This window comes from Ambystoma mexicanum, chromosome 10 (genome assembly GCF_040938575.1).
Source record: "Ambystoma mexicanum isolate Mex_15411 chromosome 10, UKY_AmexF1_1, whole genome shotgun sequence".
Classification (NCBI taxonomy): domain Eukaryota; kingdom Metazoa; phylum Chordata; class Amphibia; order Caudata; family Ambystomatidae; genus Ambystoma; species Ambystoma mexicanum.
Genome location: NC_090932.1, coordinates 847,688,638 through 847,710,401, shown reverse-complemented (window position 1 = coordinate 847,710,401; position 21,764 = coordinate 847,688,638). Strand labels below are relative to the sequence as shown.

General features: G+C 43.9%; 1 protein-coding gene across 1 annotated transcript in view; it reads left to right on the top strand.

Moving 5' to 3' along the window:
- Positions 1-21,764, top strand: part of LOC138491791 (transient receptor potential cation channel subfamily V member 6-like) — a 372,724-nt gene that overhangs the window by 60,693 nt on the left and 290,267 nt on the right. Inside the window, exons 4-5 of the mRNA XM_069618499.1 lie at positions 4,780-4,917; positions 21,655-21,753. Coding sequence (XP_069474600.1) covers positions 4,780-4,917; positions 21,655-21,753 — 237 coding nt within the window. The remainder of the gene's footprint in view (positions 1-4,779; positions 4,918-21,654; positions 21,754-21,764) is intronic.

Genomic DNA, 21,764 nt, shown 5'->3' with positions numbered 1-21,764 from the left:
TGTTCCCCCAATATGTTTCTTATGGACCCACTAGGTGGCCACGGCCTTCGGCTGTGCCCACTGTACATGTTCCCTCAATGTTTCTTTTAGACCCACAAAGTGGCCACGCCCTTGAGATGTGGCCATTCTATAGATTGCTCAAATAGGTTTCCTAAACTGGCCCACTAGCCATGGGCTTCGGCTGTGGCCACACCACTAGGTTTCTTTTGGGCACATTAGCAATGGACAGGGGCCACAACCTTCAGCTGTGTCCACTTTCCATCTTGCACTATTAGGTTCCTTAAAGTAACCCAGTAGGCCTATCCTTCGGCCACATCCATTACCCCCATCTAACTGTAGCTGTGCAATTTCCCATCTCTCTCTATGTACAGTAGAACATCTGTTAGTCTGTTCCTTATACAATTGCACACCATTTCACCAATCTGCACCAAAGTTTGCATAGTTACCTGTTAGGACCCTCCAGACATTACTGGCTAGATGACACCAGCTCAGCACAAGCAAGCCAGCAGTCACTCTTGCATCGACATGATCACACTAATTTGATCATCCACGAAGGGGAGGAAAGAAAAGTGTTTGTTCAGTAAGGCTGACAGTGACATGTGCATAGCCACTCGGCATACTTGGAGATCAAGAAGAAGCAGCAAATGCATTTGAAAGTGTTAATACATACGCCCCACATGATCATAAACTAAATGAAAGTGAAGAGAATTCTTTGTGAGCTGAAGTCACAAATATAAAAGCGGTTTGCGCCATCAGTGGTGCCATGAATAGGCTCCAAGGAGTTTAGCTGTGAAGAAGGGGGTGTTGTTTTAATGAAAACACACAGTTATCAATGAAAAGAAGAGGGGTTGGAACCTGTCCTGAAGAAGGCCCGGCAAAAATAGAGGATGCTCTCCTGTATTAGACATGGGATACCAATTAGACCATTGGGCCAAAACGTAGATGTGTTGACTAATTCAATTGGACATTGTACAGGGTGGCATTTGAGAAACCACTATTTTTGAAGGTCTACACAAGCACCGCACAAGGATGGGCTGTGAGAAAGTGTGGATAGAGCAAGAGGACTGAATTAGGAGCATCAAGTGTAATGAAACAATGTGTAAACAACTCTGCTGGAGTTTAAAGTTTTTCACGTGAAAGACCTCAAGTACACGCAATGGGTTCATTTGAGGTGCCCAGGAAACATTGTTGTTTCTGGGCATGAGTACATTTTTGCCTCAGCTACTTACCCCCACCTAATGTGTATTAATGTGTTTTACATGTAGATTTTTGTTTGTTGATACTGAAACAGACCCGAGTTATGGTTTTTGCACAAGTTCAAATAAATTAAAAAAAACAAAGGTGTGGTCCGAGCAGAGCTGTGACAGGAGAGCAGGGGAGGTGCATGTAAGGCTGGAGTGTCATTTTAAGTAGTTGCAGTATCCCCATAGAGCAGCTTTTTGTATAGACTATTGTCTACATGACATTTGGACACCCCACCCTTTCCCCAGATTTCAGCCCTGTCACACGAGACGGTTGCCTTAAGTCTGCAAAACATCAGTGCGGTTGTAGGAAGACCGGAAAAAGCTAATTTTAAGCATCTCAATGCAAGGAACAAATACCTATGGGACCTTAAACCCACGTTCCAAGGCCCTAGGACGCACCGTTTCTGAGATATTTCCACCGCAAAGCACTGAAACGTGCCAGGGTGGGGCGACGGGTGGCGAGGGCGCACAGAAGGTCCCACTTGCACCTTGAAACCCCTTTTGCTGTATAGGCACATTATAAATACCCAATAAATAAACTCTGCTGCAGCATGTCGACTCTCGCCTCCTCTCCAAGACTGCTCTGGGTTATGCAAGCCAGCCATACGCACCCATTCTCAGTGCATTTTACTTCAGAGTGGAAAGCAATCATGCAATAAGAGATGTTGACAGATGATAAATTCCAATAAAAACATTTAAAAATAAATAATAGACTCTGAACTGCGCCCTACAATATCATTGATTTCCAACAATTGATGAGTGTTATCATGTCTGTCTATAGGACCCATACGGAGTATGGGTACTTTTTGCGATTAGGAAATAATCGCCCTTTATTCCTCTGGCACTCTGTACATGTATTTCCAAATGGATCCATTAAAGTTGAGTTAGTTGCCTTTAATGCAACACAAGATGTGACTGTGGCAGATAGCAGTGAGATCTGTGTCCTCATAGATTCTGGACCCACCATTAATTAGTTGGTGGTAGAAGATGCCTACAGGCATTAGAATCTCCTGTGGCATCACAGCAGTGTACATAGTCATTTCCAGTTTTAGATATTACTAAAGATCCTAGGGCCTTTTACCCATCACTAAAAGGCTCTCTACAAATATCCAATACATGGTATGAGGCCATGGCAGCAACCACTCTTTGTTTGAGCTGACCTTCTCTCTACAATGTGTATAACAGCAACTCTCCAATTTCTTTCTGGCTTTTCGAAATAAATAACAGATGAATGCGGTTAGTGGAATCATCCTCCTGCGACTCAAATGGCACCTTGCAACTACTCTGCTACTCTAAGGTCTAGCAACGAGTTAGGCCAGCCATTGGTAAGAAGATGATGTTAGCACACACATTTATAAATTAGTTTGGGCCCCACTATTTTGATTTGTCATCGGCTGTATTATTTTATTAATTTACTTAATGAAGAACAATACAGTCCTCATGATGGCATTTGTGCACTCCCATTAACCGTCTCCAAGTCAATGGGGATCACTATAAATTCCCTGGTATCGGACCAGTAATTCTGCTGCCTGATATCCTGGTGTTACCCGGATATTACGGGCAGCGTAGACGCCGGTCACTCCCCATTCCCTCGGAGGCCCATAGGACTGGGTTAACGCCATCACAGGCACCGGTAAACCCGACAATTACCTGTCAGTAGGGGCCTGATCTACTGGCAGGTCAGACCTGCCCGTAGATCACAGCCCCTACAAGCAGACTTATAGTTTGCCAGTCCGGAAGGGTGCAGGTAAACAACGTTACTGGCAGCTTATTTCCAGATCAGAAAACTTAAAATGTGTTTAAATGAGTCGCTTCCCTCTTTCATGAGCTGTCCCACCTAGCAGAACCGGCTACCCAGTTTTGTAATTAGAGGGGGTCAATATTTCCCCCAAATATGCCAGAGCAATGGAGTGTAGCGAGGGAGCTCAAATCAACCAAGAAGGGTCTGTGGAGGTCCACCCCCGAGGATAATGTCTGAATAATGGGTTGAATGGTGCATTTTACACCATATTTAAAGAATTATTTGGTAAAAAGCCAGGGAATTTGCAGTTGGTTTTCTAGGGCAACTCGTAAAAAAATCAAGCAATTTGCCAACAGTGCACGGGAGTATTTCCCAATGTATTTTCTTGTTGCCTTTGCCCACAGTGCATGCCAGTATAAAACATGTTCATGCTAGATGTGCCCATACATTTCCATTCTGGCTGCACCAATATGTGCCTGAATTCCCATAAAAGAATGTACTCATGTGTGCTTTGCACAAAAGGCCATTAATGATACTATAAGAAAATATGTCTACGCTGGTTCTGCAAATATTTGGTAGTACCGCAACCTATGAACATGCTCTATTTGGCTTTGCCATTAAAATGCGAAAGCACAAAATGCAAACTGGCTGCACCAAAATGCCAATCCAGTCATATAATAGCACATCATGCTTGCTTTTTGACGAATGCCCAGTGAAAAATGCCATACCACAGTAAGCAAGGGCTAGCCTGGCCCCCGCAAAATAGGCGCCCCTCACCCATTTAGGACAAGCTAATATTGCCATCTAGTTTGAGTAGTTGCCAGGAAGGACTGTTTTCGTGGGGATTGAAGGAGCCATTTGAAGCTATTTGTTATAGCACAGGCCTTGTTCCAAGGAGCAGAGGAGCCCTTTCACCAGAACGTTTATTTTAGCAGGAGCAACTCGAACCTGACATGCTGTGCGTAGAACAGTGTGATGGTCGAGCTCTGTCCGAAACACAATACACAAATCAGAATGTGATGTGGAGGCTGGGTGGAATGTGTAATTGAGACACTATACAATATCCGGTCCCACATGACAGTGATATGAGCGCTCACCCCTGATACCTTTGTGCAGCCTGATGTGGCAGGTTCGAATCCCTTCAGAGGCAACTCAGCCTTTCATCCTTCTCGATAAATTGAGTATCACGTTGTGGGAATAATAATGTCTTCATTTATTTCAGTGCTCTGAGGCCTATGGGTGTAGCACTATCTAAGAAATGATTTATTAATATTATAATTCTCATATGTTGATTCTTATGCGTTCTCTGCACCAGCACTTTAAGACCCAATCTGGTATTTAAATGAAATAATGTTTTAAGTTTTTAGACTGCTCGAAAGATAATGTATTCTCCACTGCGTACTATGAATTTTATCCTGCCATTGTTGGGTTTATGTGTTTTCTTCTGGACTTTGTATTTTCTGCCTGATGGTTCACACTGAATAAAGGTTTACAACAACATTATTATTATACAGCGCACATGATTGTTTTATGTACAAATATTTTCAGTTAAATGCGCAGTGAGCTGAAGTGATTTGCTCCGAATCACACAAAGTTTGGTCAAGTGCAGAATCTGAGATTAAAATCCAAGGGCAGCGATGAAGCCACTGGATTATACCTCCTCCCTGAAATGGGAGGATTTGATGTACTATTTAGGCGTCCACCACCAGCCTTCCAACCTATGTTGCCATAACCTTCTATTTTTAAACCTATGTCTTAAAGAAAAGTGCTGACAAAAATGTAAATTTCTTTCAGGTGAAACTGCCCTCCATATTGCAATCCTGAAGCAAGATGTTGAAACTGTGACAAAATTACTAGCCCTTGGTGCTGATGTCCATGCACAGGCTTCTGGGACATGTTTCATGCCGGGCAAGGAATGTTTATGCTATTATGGTAAGAACTTTAAAGGTCATACATTCTATCACTTCTGAAACCTCTTCTGCTTCTCACTCCAGTCCTCAAAACTTCACCCTGGTCGAGCCACTGTTGGCTGTTTAGATGAGGGCAGGATCCACCATCTCTCTGAAGATGTTTCCATCTAACTAAGCCTCCACAACCAGGGGTGACAGAGTCCACGTCACTGCAAGATCTCTGGCACTTAATAATAATTTGCATTTATATGGTGCTACGAACCCTCAGGCATCTGAGCGCTGTTTATTATTTTCGGCCTTACCAGGATTCGAACCTTCGTCGGCAGGCTCTGCCCGGATTTCAAAGCGAGTGCTGTACGCGCTGTGTTATCTGACCAACCTATTATGTTTCAAGTCTCATCAAGAATGCCAGAAAGTCACCAGGAGCCAGAATGCCAAGGTCTTTGATCTCTGCACCTACAAACCCTGATGTCTACACCTGTTGACAGGGAACTTTTACTCTTGCACTTCTCACCCTCCTTAGCACTTTACGCCTCCTGGAAGGCCCCAATGACTGTGAACGATCACATTACTTGTTCTGCCTCTCTGTACACTGAGTCATGCCCCCCCCCCCTTCACCTCACCTCTTGGGTAGCCCCAAAGCAAAGGTCTTGCAATGGGCACCTTACAGAACAGCAACAAATAAAATAAGTAAGTGCTTGGAGACTGCCAGTTGAGACATTCCATAGTGGGATGTTAATGCTCCAGTGGTGAGCGGGGCCTGCTGAGCCTTTGGGCTCTGTTATTATTGAAACTGTCTATAGAGTAAGGGGTTTGCTTTGGTAAGAAATACCCAAGAGGCAGAATGTTTGGGGATGAATATACCGCTCCCTATAAATTTGCAGGTACATAAATAGCTTTTACAACAGGCTGGCCTTACCGGTGGTAACAACGATAAAGGATTTAGAATTGAACGAATTGCTGACAAGGTAGCTTCCATGTGCAAGTATGTAAACTTAGATGGAGGAGCCGTAGTGTTGCCTAGTGTATGTAATTTAAATGCACCGCATGCAAACTTCAGTGTGGTGGTGCAAGGTTGCAGTCTGGGCTTTGAGTGGTTCCCGAGAAGGAGCAATGGTAACAAAGGATGTGGGTGAGGCCATCACGTTTGTGAGGTCATGTAGGCCCATTCGCGGCTTCCACAAAGCCAACATTCCTGTGTCTGGTATGTAAACATTTACAATTTATGAATAAACAAATGAAAAGGGAGTCCTGGCATGACCTGTGAAATTAAAGTGTGCCTTTGAGGTGGTTGATGTCTGTGATCGGTTGGGTTCTGGTTGTGTGAATGTCTCTTAGCACTTTATTTTATTGCCTTCTTGTATTTCAAGACACGTTTTTGTTGTCTCAGTTCGCAGGGGTAACATGTTCCAGAGCTGGAGGCCTGGATAGATAGCAACACTGTCCCTGTTATTCACTTTTTGGTGGCTGCACATTGATTTGGTTTGTAATTGATCTGAGGGGTTTGCCACTTGAAGTGGTAAGAGAAGTATTGTGGACCCTCATGCCAGTGTGTTTGCTGTGTCTTTGAGTCTTGGATTTAATCCTTTGTTCGAGTGGGGGTGGTCAGTAGAGATCTTTCCGTGATGGTATAATGTTGTCTCTGCTTTATGCTGGTCTTGCTGCCTTGTTTTTGAGTAATTGCAGTTGGCATATCTTGTAGACCTGTATACAGACAGTTGCAACAGATGGGAAGGGACTAATGCTCTCACCACATCAATTGTGCTTGTGTTCAATTTGGGATGATTGTTTTCATCAGATAAAGCTCAAAGTGCACATTTCTGGTGAGTGGGTTGACCTGTGGGTGAAAGGTTACATTGGAGTTGAATATTATTCCTACAATTTTACTTACTTGTTACTTTCTGTCAGTTTTGGTTGTTTGTCCGCTGTTGCCTCAACAACGCCTTTTGCTGTGGGTTTAATTTCATATGGTCACCCAGATTGTGGGCAGCAGTGGCAGGCCATTCCAGAAACCATCAAGCACTGCTGGGAATTGTTAGTCACCCACCATAGGATTTTTGTAAGCATGAGATTTGGACAAATATCTAGGCTCCCATTTTAGCACTTGCCTGCATGATAACTGGCCACACTTGTCGACCAGAAACAAAGGACCACAACCAATAAAACATGAAGCAAAAATGGATCAAAGCAAGATCTGCCATCTATAGGGGAAGTCAATGTAAGCTATTTAAATAGAGGGTTATATGTTCCATTTATATTGACTCTAAACAGCTGCTGAGCTGCTGTAGTATGCATCTTCTTCAATCTTCATGTCTGGTCCTGAGGAAGCCCATGGTTGAAACTGATGCAGTTATCTCAAATTCCTGAGATTAACAGGTTAATTGCTGACACTCTTGTGGGAAAGTCAAAATAGAAAGGGACCCTTTGCAGGAACCCCTGCTAAGAAACGGGGCCTTACAACTGCTTCCACCTATTGGACCACTGATTATCACCCATAAGAAAGCTAATGTATTTTCCCATACTGTGGGGAATTCTACGGATCCCTCACCAAAGCCCTGCCTAAAGTCCCCTCCCAGGTGCCAGGAGAGGGCAGATGCTTCCTGATCCCAATCCTGGGGGTGGTGTATGGCGGGAGGATCACCTGGGTGTGGAAACAAGGCCCAGGGTAGTGGGGAGATTCCATGGGAGGAGGCACAGTATCTTTCCTTTGAGAGGGATACTCTTTCCACCATGTCAGAGGAGGTTCTGAATTGTTGTCACTTTAATTTATCTCCACGTCCCAGTAAGACTGAAATGGTGAACTCCAAGGTTGTAACCCTGCAACATATTATTTCAAAAGAAAAGGTCTTGTGTATCCCTAAAAATAAACACTTTCTCAATTCCTCAATGCCAAAGGTATGCCAAAAGGAGTGACGGAAATGTGTCTCTAATAAGATTAAACACCACAATCTCTCTTCTAAACATACTGAGGGAATTAAAACTACCCTTAAAAGTGGAAAAGAAGTGGAAAAACCTAAGTTCACTAAAGAGAACTACAAGTCCCATAATACCACAGGGACTGTGACAAAGACAAGGGCTCAGGAGGCATGCAGATGTGTAGGACAGGCACGTAGGCCTAAAAGCATTTTCCACGGTCAGGCAATTAACACTAAGGGCCTGCACCTGAATTTATTTGCCCCACCTGAGTGGTTTAAAAGGCTGCAGCAGGAAGGAGCTGAAGGAATGAGCTGGAACAGAAGCTAAAAGGCTGGCAGTAGTAGCAAAAGGAGAAGAGCATGAGGCTGGCAGTTCAAGAGGAAGTGTGAACACTTAAGGTGCACCGGGATGAGAGAAGAGCAGATATCACGTGCAGGTTCTGATTTGGTCCTGTGTCTGGCCATGGCTGCACTGAGAGAGATGTGCTGTAGTTAAAGGTCTTTGCAGGTGCGCCTAGTAGCTGTGTCTGCAGAGCCGAGATTGTGCTGCAACACGAGGCATGTATACAGAAGAAAGCGGAGGTGCAGAGGAGTGAAGGAGACTCCCTGAGGTCGAGGCCAGACCTGAGGCACCCATGCTGCAGAGAGTTGCGGGTCCCAAGAGTCCTGAAGTAGTAGTAGCAGAAAGAAAAGTCAACCAGTGGAAGCGCCGACAACCGCAGTGATTCTGGAGCTGGCGAGTGAAGCTCTGTACGCCGATTCACTGAAAACCGCTTGCCGGTAATTTGTTAGCAGCTCAATTATAACTTGCGGAGAAGTGGGAGCGAGTAGAAGTTTTGTTGCCGTGAAAAGTCTTAACAACAAAGGAAATGTATCACGCACACATTTAATGCAAGTCAGAGTGCTCGCGTAAATGAAAAGGTTTCCATCTTCCATTGTTGAAATAAATAACTTTACCGGAGTGGTAACATGTCTCCAATTAAGAAGGACAACGCTGTTCTAAATCACTTGGCAGGTTAAAGCTGACTTTCACAAATTGTTATAAGAACGATTACATCAAAAAGAGGTTGCATATGGATAATTGTGATTCCCGACCAGAGTCAAAGTATCACTCTGTATGAATGCAAGGAAAAGCAAGTCCTTATGGTTCTTTGAAGATAAAATCTCCATCAAAGAGTAGTCGTGTGTACCTAAATCTGTTTCTCTTGTGAAGCCTGAATCATGTGACATCCAGAAGAAGTCATGCTTGGACTGTTGAAGCTGAGAGGAGGAGGAGTCTGGAAGCAAAGGCAGATTATATTGGTAGCAGTAAGACAGTCATAAAGGTCCAAGTTGAAGCAGAACTAGCAGAACTGTGGTTGTCTATAATATTGTCTGAGAACTTTGTATTGAAGGTGGCCGAACAGTAGCACACTGTAGAGCAAAGAAGCCTGCCTCTCCAGTGACAATAGTAGAAGGGGGTTGTCGAAAGGAAGGCACCACCCTAAGAAGAAGCATCCTGACAAGTTATACTAAAGACACAGAAGTTACGAACATATGGACAGTTGTTGAAGTAGAAATCATACTTTTGTCTTTGAACTGGAAGGAGGTTATCCAGGATTACCATTGGTGCTGTTTTCTTTGCTGGAATTGGAAGGGGAACATTTCAACAGACAGATAAAGAACTGTTACCAGTGGATTTTTGTTTGGGGAAACTTTTGATTCTTTTGGAACTGGCAAGAACTAGTCCAAGACTTTACTCTTCTTTGTGAACACTTGGAGAGATTCACTTTGGACAATCCTGGGAAACGGATCTACCGAGGACAGGTGAAGGTTTTCCAAGTCACTGGTTTTTTGGTAATCATTTATTTATATTGTTTAGAATTTACTATGAATGTTTGGTGTTTAGTGTGAGGCCCAGTTTTGTGTATGCCAGAAGAATTTCCCTTAGAACCTAGACGAGGTAGGGAACTCCTTGGTACAGTAGGTTTAGCTAGGTTTTCTTTGCACTTTTCAATGTCAATAAAATGTCTAATAGTGAGAAAACCACAAGGAGTTGTTTGCCTTGCATAACGGACCCCTCACAATATCCATTGGTGACGGATGATGACTTGTCATTGAAATAACTTGTATTTCCTTTGACTGGAGAGTTGCTTGTCTTGCACCAGCATCTCCATTTTGGAAGCATTACAGCTTAGCTTGCTAGTAATGCAGGCCATCATAGGTGGTGCGGGAGGATCATCGCCGACATTCGAATGCAAAAGAATGTGTCTGTGTGTTCCATGCACATGTAAAAGGCAAAGCTGCATTTTCAGATGACTAAAAAAATCAGGACCGAAGTAAAGATGACAGAAAGGGGAATTAGCTCACGGCGGCAGTGGGTAAAGAATATCGCAACACAACCATCTGTCTCGAGAAGAGGGGAAGCCATTTAAGGACTACAGATGAGATCCCTGATTAGACTGGAAACTATACAAGGTCAATATCCAATGGATGATTAATCACAGCATTAGCTGTAAAACAAGGTCCAGCAGAAACTGCCATGTCAGTTACAACAAGTTGGTGATTTGTTATAGAACGTACTGGCCATTTGGGGCTGCATTCTGTCTCCTGTCTCCAGCAGCAAACAATGGAACAATTGGCATTTTGGAGTCTATGTTCACATAAAACATTGAGGAAATTATCTGTGGCTAGTGGACGACCAGTGTTTCTGGGTTCAGATGAAGCAGCAGCCTCTGGAATGATCTATTCATTGGAATAGATTCCATTAGGGAAGTTTCTGTGACTAAGGAAACAGCTGGGGCTTCTGATACTAGAGGTCACATTAACTAAACTTTGCATTTTCGCAAGGATGGAGCAAATCAATGTAACACTAATTTGCTTTTTGTATCATATGGAACGGAGCAAACTGGTATTGCCCAAACTCCTATCATCTGAAAATATTTTCATTAGGTCAAAAACGAAGCGGTAGTAAACACATTTCTTTTTTTTTCTTTTTTTTTTTTAACTTATGCAGATAACTAGGATTGTTTCAAAATCTGCTTGCTCCATTCTGTATTACCTATACGTCATAACTGTCGGGCTAAGTGCTTTTGCCTATTTCTTTTGACGCTGTGCAAATGTTACATAATCTCGCAACAGGTGCACACATTTATAGTCGGTATACATCGACAGCTAAGGAAAATATGTGGACATTTATTTTCTGTTAAACAGTGTTCTGTCTTTTTAATAGGTGCCTCCACATTTACATTGAAATATGGTTCTGCCCCAGTACAGAACAACATGTTTCGATTGTCTTTTTAATTATTTGAGCAACAAAAATATTGGGGATTTGGGTTGGTCTTTTTCCTTTTAGTTTATTCCATTTTTCCTTAGGGTTTTGGTGTACTTATTGCACAGTGTTTTTGGCCATTTGTCCACCTATCACTGAAAAATGTGACTAATGGGATGGGGAACGGTCTGCTATTATTTTTGAAATGGTTTTGATGGCTGCATTTGTGCATATTTTATATTTTTGCTGGTTTCTGATTTTTGAGGCGCTGACTGCATCTCTTTACTTGTTCTTGAAAAGCATTTCTTCTGAGCAGTGGTTGGAGGAGCTGAAGGAATGACAGGGGGTGGGGGGGGGGGGAATGGTTGCGTGGAGGCCGACAAGCATCATCACTATTTTCTTCCTTCCAGCAGACTAGTGGAGTTACACTTGACTCCCCCCATCCATCGTTTGATAGTCTTAATCAAAATGCACACAGGCTGACAGTGGTTACCTCATTCCCACTCCTTAAGCCACCATCTAATTAATTTATAAGTAAGAACCCCACATCAGTGCCTACCATCTCCCTTGTTCCTCCAACTTTCATGGTGGGTGGTGGTGAAAGGACAGTGCTTAATATGCCCTGGAATTTTCACCAGCAAGCGCTGGGAGTTGTTTGTGGCAAACACTAAAGTTGGTTCCCTCGCAAGGGAACTGTTTACATTGGGTGTAGGTTGATTGTTTACTTTGTGGCAGATTAGTGCACTAACTAGCTGTTAAAACCCTGAGGAATACCATGGTGACTATCAAGAGCAACCAGTGGTCTTCCATGGCTGACACCATGGCGGACACTCATGACCACAATCCTATGAAGACAATCCTCAGAACCATCTACCAAATCACAAACTCACACGATTAGAATACCCAAGTCGAGGATGAAAGGAATGTTTGAAATGTATAGGCAAACAAAAATAGGGGCTCATTCTGAGTTTGGCAGTAATGCCGTGGAAATTCCACCGAATAACTGCCAGAAAATGATATCCATTATAGCCACTTGGTCCCGTGGATTTACCATGGAATTACAAGTGGTAGGGTTGTATTATTCCCAATTTATGGAGGAATTTTGGCAGAATTACCACTGGCAGGATTACCGCGTGGTAATTCTGCTAATTTTTGGAGGAGGATTTGAGGATTTACCTGGAGATGAATCCTCCACTTTACCTAAAACAAATCAGCAGAATTACCACACAGTGATTCCACCAGTGGTAATTCTGCCATAACATGTAACTTGACGGTGTGAGGAAAAAAGTGAGGTAATTCCGTTAGTACCCAAAAAAGTGACGGTAACTGAATTACCACCACCTTTTTACGCAGAGCAAACTCTGAATGAGCCACACAATGCTACTACCTGCAATCTGGTTGGAGTGCGGGGGGGGAGAGGGGGTTCCTGATATTCAAAGGAACAAGTAACATCAAAAGGTATCCAACGCTTTGGGTGAGCAGAGTCTGCCTGCAGGAGATGAACAGTACTGAGACTGATGTACTAGATAATGACCACAGTTACTTACCCAATGGATTTAAAGAGAACCCCAAGTCAGGTGCAGGCATCGAATAGCAAAAGAGAAATCCCAGGGCAAATCAAATGTGTTCGTTCAAGGAGCATGTGTCCTTAACCCGTGACAAAGCAGAGTAACAATGAGGGAGAAAGTAACATGGTCCTAGAAGCACTGCACTGAGGATTTCTCTCCCTTCAAAACTATGTAGACTAGTCCTAAATGCAATGCATGCATGAGCTCGCGTCTTGATGAGTTCCTGATGATGTAACAATGGGCCCCATGCGTGTTTCAGGGTGGTGTACCCCTGTCTTCCCCTTCACTTTAAAAATAAAAAAAAACTAGCCAAAGACCACAAGTGTTGAACGCCATGTGCATCACAGTCACCACATGCGGGATCGCAAACTCGCATTCACAGCCACTTGAATGCAGTCTGTCAATCAGACCTACACAGACAAGTAACATGGCAGCAGGACACTTACACCAGACGATTAAGTGGCCAGACGCGAGAGCATGGATTCACTGATACAACTGCTGCTCTGGAGAAACCACAGATAACCATGCCTTGCAAATGATCATAAAAATAAGAAGAACCCGTTGGATGGCAGAAATGTCTAATTTGTTTTTTTTTATCGTGTTGCAGTAAAACAAATGAGCTTTCACATATCATTACAATAAAAAACAGTAAGAAGATTTAATTTAGAAAAGGAAAGAATAAAATACAGCTATCGTTTCAAACCATCATCTAAATTCAATTGAATATCATTCATAAATTGGTAAAGTGCAAATAGCGCTTGATAAGAATGTTCCTGCAAGAAATAATACCACAAAACATCACAGTCAATGAAATCAGTCCTAAAATGGAAATGTCTAAAGTATTTCATCCTTTTAAAGTGCAGGGCAATTAATCACAACATGCTGCAAAGTCTCAATGCAGTCCACAACCTTACAATTGAGACAAGTAGAGGCCGGGTTAAGCAAACCCCATCTAAATTTGATCGTCCTTGTAGGTAAAATATTGAGTCTGAATCGCATGAGCATATCACAAATTTTACTATTGGGGAAATAGGTATTTAGGTAAATGGGTAGCTCACGTATGCTCGAATTTCAGGTGATTTAGAGAACTACATTTATGCATAGTTTCGATAGTCTCACACCCATCAACCCAATATTGCCTTTCTTAATTCCCATAATATCTGTAGGGATCATCTGAAGAGTGAATCCCAACTTCTCAATAATATTTGTACACGTAGAAAGTAAAAGTCGAATGATATGATAGGTTATTTATAATACGCTTAATTCCCGTAATATCTGTAGGGATCATCTGTAGAGTGAATCCCAACTTCTCAATAATATTTGTACACGTAGAAAGTAAAAGTCGAATGATATGATAGGTTATTTATAACACGCTTAATTCCCGTAATATCTGTAGGGATCATCTGAAGAGTGAATCCCAACTTCTCAATAATATTTGTACACGTAGAAAGTAAAAGTCTAATGATATGATAGGTTATTTATAACACGCTTAATTCCGTAATATCTGTAGGGATCATCTGAAGAGTGAATCCCAACTTCTCAATAATATTTGTACATGTAGAAAGTAAAAGTTGAATGATATGATAGGTTATTTATAACACGCTTAATACCCAGAGCGCAGACCTGAGGATCGAACCTATCGTGCTCCCTGTTGTCTTGCTTCCAAGGCGAGCGTGTCGCCCCTGAGCTATCTTCCCAAGACTACGATTCCAGAGGAAGTATTTTGCTAAATGATTCTTGCATATGCGTGACGGATTTTGATGCCGCATTCCAATATTTAAAGCCTTCAATCTCCATCAGATTCATGACGTATTCAGTTTCTTCTCTTTGGAACTGAAGTTTTAGGTTATCAGCAAAAATGTCTGGATCTCCTGGATGAGTCCTAAGTAGGTAAAGTGGATGAGGGGAAGGGGGGATTTCCCAAGAAATTAATTGTTATTTGACCTTGTCTAGTTGGGTCTCTGAGAGCCTTTTGTTGAATCTTCTTAATGCATTTGGGATGTCCTTCAGCAATGTGCATGTGATTTCCTGGTCCAATTTCCCTTGCAATAGTCTCATATCTCTCAGTATTCTCAATATGTAATGTCTCATTACAGTTAATGCAAAGGTTTCTCTGTCCAATTTACACAAAGAAAACATCCAATTAAAACAGTCACGGCAACACTGCAATGGCCTGATCAAAGCTCGGATGCAATGGACATCCCTCACCAAGCAATTCCATGTGAAATATAGTGAAATGGAGCAGGGCCTTGCAGAGCGTGACTTCTGCTATTTTGGTGCTTGGATTGGCATGAGTGTGGGCCTTGGATTTAGTGGGAGGGTAGTGAAAGTCAAAATGCGAAACCTTAAAAACTGGTTGTGTGCAGACTGGAAGATCCCTTCGTTTGTGCGCTAGTGAAATTCTAGGACAGAGGCATTTAGGCCTTTGTGCTTTCTGCTGCCGCTACAGACCACCCAGGTGTGTAGCGCTGTTGGGTACTAACGAGTTACCACATGTGGGCATGTGGGAATGGGCTGTGGTTGAATAAGTGGGAAACTGAAGTGTGTGTGTGTGTGTGTGTGTTAGGGCACTGTCCAAACTGCCAGACTACCGTTGCCTCAATGTTTGCTGCTTGGTGTGTGCAGACTGCAGTGCGAGATGGAAAGAGGGAGCCTGGCGAGCTGGTGAGTGCAAAGGCTGGTTGTCCGAGTGCATCTCCGTGGGTGCTTGATTGTTTGAGTGGCAAGTCAGTTCATTGACCCAGGACCTCTTCCTCCATTTTAATCAATTGTACTCGCGCATTATTTTCTTTTCACGAGGCTCTCGGGGACCGGGGTTCATAATATCATCGCTGCTTAGGCCACACATGGGGCGTTTCGTGCACCATTTCTTGTTTTTTCTTGTTTCCATTTTACAGGCTATCTAGCGTGTGCCCCTTTGCGTATTTTTCCAGAGTACGGGATGTTAATCTGGCACGTGGTGATGTGTGTTGTGTTTGTTCGCGTCGAGTAATCAGGCGAGAAACTGACCTCTAGACCAATCAAAAACGTGATCTTTTCAAGGTGGCAGCAGAATGCTTTTGAAATCAATGCAAAAGCTCTGGCAGAGAGCTTAAGCTCCCTCTAGCCGACCCCGGTACAGGCAGTGGGAGGATTTGGAGCGACTGGCTGTGTGAGCTACAGTCTGCATGCTCTTATCTGACACCAAGAGGTGTATTCGAGGATGCAGCCGCAGTTGGCCAAAACCATGAAGCGTTAGCAGTATTGCAGAGTAAACAAAAATGCACCTTTCTGGCTAACTCTGGGGGGGGGGGGCCTCATCCTCCACGTCTTCGGGTGTAAATGTGGCCTTGTGCCCGAGCACATTTATGAATGCACACCTTGCGCCAGCCAACCGTATTCCTGAGTCTGATGTTGGCATGGCAACGGAATGTTCACTCTCGGCATTCTCCGTAATTACATTTCCCTCTGCCCAACTGCAGGTACTAACGACGCGTGTACGCTGAACGTTTCTGCCCAACCCTTTGGAAGAACGCAATGCTTGTGTACTTTTTAAAAACGTGTTGAGTTTACACAGCTGTGTTTTGCTTGAGCACCGGTGGACGTGACTGTCTTCTAAAACTGCATTGTTGACATCAGCGACTGGTAAATTAAAGGTAGATTTACAGTTCCTCGAAGTCATCTGGCAGCCTCCCTGGCAACAGGGACACACCTCACACTAAAGCCAACACAAACAATTCTTGTCATTCTACTAATACATACAGAGAAATCACACGGCAGGTGCGTTTCCTTTACCTTGTTGTTGCATCTGTGACTAATGTGTAGCCAGAGATGTCACTCCTGTGGTGTCACGCGTATGTCTCAATTTAGAATTCCATTTGGTGAGCGACATATAAGCAAGGAATAATGAGGTCCGGGGGTGTATTTTTTATTTCCTGTTGCTATCATTTGCCAATTCAAGAGTGCGGTTTTAATTGCGCATTTTAACTGTGCACTTTTTTAAAAATACTTTATGTAACTTTTCTGCTTTTCTCACCAATAATAATACATGATGGCACAGCAGTATTTTTTTTGTTTTTTTCTTAGTTGCATATTTATAACGCGCTTAAGCGCGGACCCGGGATCGAACCTGTGTTGCTTCATGTCGTCCTACTTCCAAGGCGAACACGTTGCCGCTGAGCTATCCTCCCCGGACAATGCCAAACTCCCTTCTGATCCCAGGTGTTTTTCCACATTCACCTGCCTGACATTTAGATCCAGGTCCAAGGTGGGGAAAGATTGGTTTGGAAGGGGGTGTGAGCTTTCCATGAAGTGGCAGTCACATACTTAATGTTAAGCTAGAACAGGGTTCTGCAACCTTGTATTTCCAGATGTTTTGGACTACAACTCCCATCAGACCCAGCCAGCTTTGTCAATGACGAGAAATCACAAGGGTCGTAATCCCAATCTTCTGGACAGCTGCAGGATGCAGACCCTGGGCAGGCTGAGACAGAAAAAAAGGGTTGGTCACTGAGTAGCCCAATTTATGTTTCCATGGAGCTCACAACATCAGGTAAACAGGAATATTTCGTAGTCTCACTGATCGTTTTGGTGGTCGTCCTCATGAATAATTAACCGCCTCTATGACGGCCAACCCGTGCCATTGGTAATCAATAATTATCAAGCTTCTTAGCTACTGCAGTACATTTAGCATTTAAGGCTTTTAGGATATGCAGACATGAATAAAGTTCTGGATGGTGCATTTTCACCTTTTGAGCATGTTCACAGCACAGTATATATATTGAAGGCTTTTACTGCCAGTTAATGCCCGCGTTGACGGGAAATTAACGGTGTATTGCATGTTAGAAAATGAAGGCAATGCCTGCATATTTTTGCCCCTTTAACTTCTGCTCCAAGTCCCTGGATTGACAAAGGGGACTTGCCTGCACTCACAAGGACTTCCTGTGGGTGCAAAGGACTCACAGCCAACCGCACCTTATCTAGGTAAGTGTTCAGCATACTCCTGACACTCACATGTCGATTGGACCCATTGGCACTGAGGGGTCTTAAATCACATATCGCGGCCAATTTAATTTGGTAAATTGCCACCATTGTGTTGGGGCTGGCAATACTGAATAGGAATAGTCATGCAGAGCATGAGCATTTCTGTTTGGGGCTTAGGGAAGACCATGAAATTACCCGTCTGCCTGCTTTTTGCATTACTGTGGACATCGGGCGAAGAAGAAGACACACACCATGGAGCAAATTCCTTTATTGAACCTAAGCTACCAATTAGGAGGCTCCTCTCTAATACCTCGTGCACAACCACATGTATATTGTATGGGTGGCAGGAATCTGCCCGAACAAACTTATTTGCACAGGAACATTTACTTATCTTCTGTGGAGCCCCCTCCTGCATTTTCCTGGCTAGCCCAGGGCATGAGTCAGGCGTGGCTCGGTGGAGCGGTTGTCGCCTGACGAGGAGAGAAATCCGCGGCGAGAAGATAAGTGGGTGACCTTAGTCCGTGCGGGAGAGTTGGTGGCTTGGCGAGCGGGTGCGTACCTGGTTTGGGGAGGCAAACAAAAATTGAGGGCCCGTCCGGGGGGTCCTCTGCCCACACCGAAAGTGGGCTGTGATATCAGTCGTTTCTGCCTGCGCTTGGATCGCTCCGATCAACTGCCACACAGAGGCGTTGCTGGGGGATATAGCTCTAGGTCTTTTGTTTCTAGCCCGGATAGAAACTCAGGGGCTGCAACCAAAAGGCTAGCTAGCCCCGAGTCCTGACATTCTCATTCTGGAAAGGGTGTGGTGCACGTGGTAATTATCACCACTGCACGATTCAGGGTGCCCAGGCACCTCATAGTCAGCGGTGGTCCAGGACGTCCTCCTCCGCGGCAGCATTCATGGATCCCGATACTCAGAATTCAAAGGAGTGTTCTCCATAACAGCAACATTGAGAGCATCGGCAGCATTTTCGGAATTGATCAAACATTCAGTTAATTTTGAAAAGGCTGTTGGCTTCTTTAAACATGTGCAAATGTTTCTGTGATTTTCATGGGGCAGCTCATAATGCGGCATGGCTAGAAGGGCCATGGGTGATCTGACATATTGGGTAATGACTACCTACCCATGTTAAGGCACAGAGGCAATAACAGGTGCCGCACCAGCCTTTGACCACCACTGCCCAGGTACTAAACTCTGCTGCCCACTTCAGAAGGACCTGAGAATACATGTAGCTCCAACATTGCGAGGAATTGCCAGCTGCTAATGGTGTAAAAGGCCTCACTTTTTATTAATGATAAAATGATGCGGGTGATCCATCTCAGAAAGGGTGTCTGCTAACCAGCCTCCCACCCCCTTTCACTAAACTCCATGCCAAAAGCAGATCCAGGGGTACAGCTGTCCAGTTGGGGAGCTCTTGTGACAACAAAAGCATTGCCGTGCAGAGGTTGCATTGAAGTCTGCACCTCTGTTCCAATACCATAATGTTTGTGCTAAACTATCACCTGGTGGCAGGATAGTTTGGAAATATACACCCTTCCTGATAGCCCCCACAATTACTGAAGCCACATCTGATTTGTAGCACAGCAGTGTCAACCCTGTGAGCTCAGACCAGCTAGGAGAGGCTACGCGGATTCAATCAGCCTGAGAATCTGTATTCCAGTAAATGAGACCAAGCACAGGTCTCCTTGTCGGGACCAGCAGCTCACAAGAGGAGATCTCCTGGGAAGCAGGTATCCAAAAGGCACTTGCATATCAAAGGCCTGCCTCACACTAGGGGGTAGCACCACAGTGACCCTTTAAAGCTGCACGCTGAGAGAGGGGTGGCGTTAGGTCAGCCAGAGAGCACAAGTGGACTTGAGGACGGATTCCTCCATTTGGTTTGCGCTGGGCCTGTCTTTCCTTTCTGTCCCTGCACTTCCTGCAGAAAAAGGCACTCTAGGTATGACATCAGGAGGCTAGGGTGACTTGTCTCAAGGACGGGATTGGACCTCTTAAAGCAGGCATGCTTTCATCCAATCCCCTGCCGCCTTCAACCTATTAGAGAGGGGGTCTCCCACTCCTTCACTTTCTAACCTTCAAGGACATCAGGAACAATTAATTTGGGCCCTTTTGGGTGAGCCAGTCCTTTAGAAAGCCCTCTGCCAGAGATGAAGACATGTCTTTCATGGCAGAGGAAGCTATGCTCCATACCTATTCCCAGGGCACATTGGGGGTGTCCTTGCTGAAGATCCTGGCCTAGCACTCCTAGCAAACCTTCCTATGTTAGGAGAGGAGTGAATTAAAAGCACTCACCTCTCCCTAGAGTGGGATTCATAGCATCCAGAGAGCCAAAGCAGCCAGGTCTCTTGTTTTCATAACTTTAACCATTCTGAACTGCATTTGATAACGTGATCACCTCTTTTGAACCGCCATGACTCTTGGTGCTGCCTTCGGCACTCACCTTCAAACAGCTGCTGCATCATCGAACTGCCTCGACACCACATCACCCTAGCGCAGCCTTGACGCCTCACCAGCTTGAGCACAAGCGCTTACCATCGCAGCTCGACTCAAACTGCTGGATCATTGTGTCACACAACGACTTGCACCAGCAGAACTCAGCGTTTCAAACCACACTTGATCATCAAAACCACTCCTGGTGACCCATCGATCTGAACAGCTTGTTGCTGCTGCTGAACCACTGGAACTCAACTTGACGCTGACTCACTACATTCCAACCCTGTTAGATCTGCAAGCATGGTATCTCGAAGCCTGGTTTGACCCAGTTGCACTGTCAAAGTACTGGAATCAGGTACTATTGCAAGCCCTTGGTCCAATCCGACGAATTAGAGACTGTTTAAGGCCCTTTTCGCATCTTTTCCCTAAAGAAGATATCCTTTTGAATGGCATTACTGCAATTCTTGCCTTTTTCCTCCGTGATAAAGTATTCAGAGTGTATGCATATATTTGTTCATATTTTCTATCTTTGTTTACAGGGATGGGTTTTTATAGTGTTTTTTTTTATAGTTGTATGATTGATTTGTTTAATTAAAGTAGTTATATTTTTATTGAACCTTAATGGGACATTCTTTTGTTTTGGAAATGTTCTGCTATTGCTGTTTAGGTTACTACTGTCTCACATTCATACCTCTCTTAGGACTATAGTCCGCCCTTGGCCCATGTTACCACAAAAGGTACAAGAGGTACATCTCGTGACTGTGCCTGTTTCACATTTATGATTAGGATCACTGTTGCTCTGTTGTAGTGAGTATGAGGTCTAGCCAGTACTCATCCTTGTACTCCTTCCTGGCCGCTGTCATTTAGTCTCAAACTTATTCACAAACATGGCAGTTGTCATGATGGTTTCCAGGCCATAAAGGAAACAGTTATGATGACACAGGAAGTGGGGAACGCTTCAACTGTAGCTACCTGCGGCAATGTCTTGATTTAGCTCTCAAATGACACAAATGTCGTTCTCGCTATTAAGGACAGGTTTTATATTTCACAACCTCATAAGAATTGGGTCCTTGTGCATGCTCCCATAATATGAATATGAGAAGCGCAAACGTAATTCTTCCGTTAGCATGGGCACCAAGGGAATGCTCACCTTCATTTGCTGCACGACCTTGCACGTATGGGTTCAGTATTACAACAAGGGGTGCTCCAACTTTTTGCAACTCCTTCCGTAGTATTTAATGCTTTCAAAATGTGGCAGTAATGCCTACTATGCCATTCTTCACTGTGCAGCATAGAACATCCTGAATACTGAAACAAGTGGCTCAGAGCCCCAGGTCGGGTTAAAACAAAATGTTAAAACATATTTTGGTTTTTGTCCTTGTTGGAGAGATTTTAGGAACATTGAAAACCCATAGGTTTCATTGTATATTCATGCACATGGACATCCTTGCACATGTATGTAATGTTAGTGTATCATTTTAGATGGCTCTTCTGTCCATATATGTACTGTGGATGGGTGTCTGATAAGACCCCATCTAACTATGTCTACATAATTCTGAGCTATTTTTGTATGTTCATTTGCACAATAGAACACACACCTAACACTTTATTTCCCCCTTCTGTTCATCAGGGGAGTTTCCCTTGTCATTTGCAGCATGCATTGGAAATGAAGAAATCACAAGGCTGCTCATTGACCACAAGGCCCGGTTGGATGCACAGGACTCCTTGGGTAACGGAAGA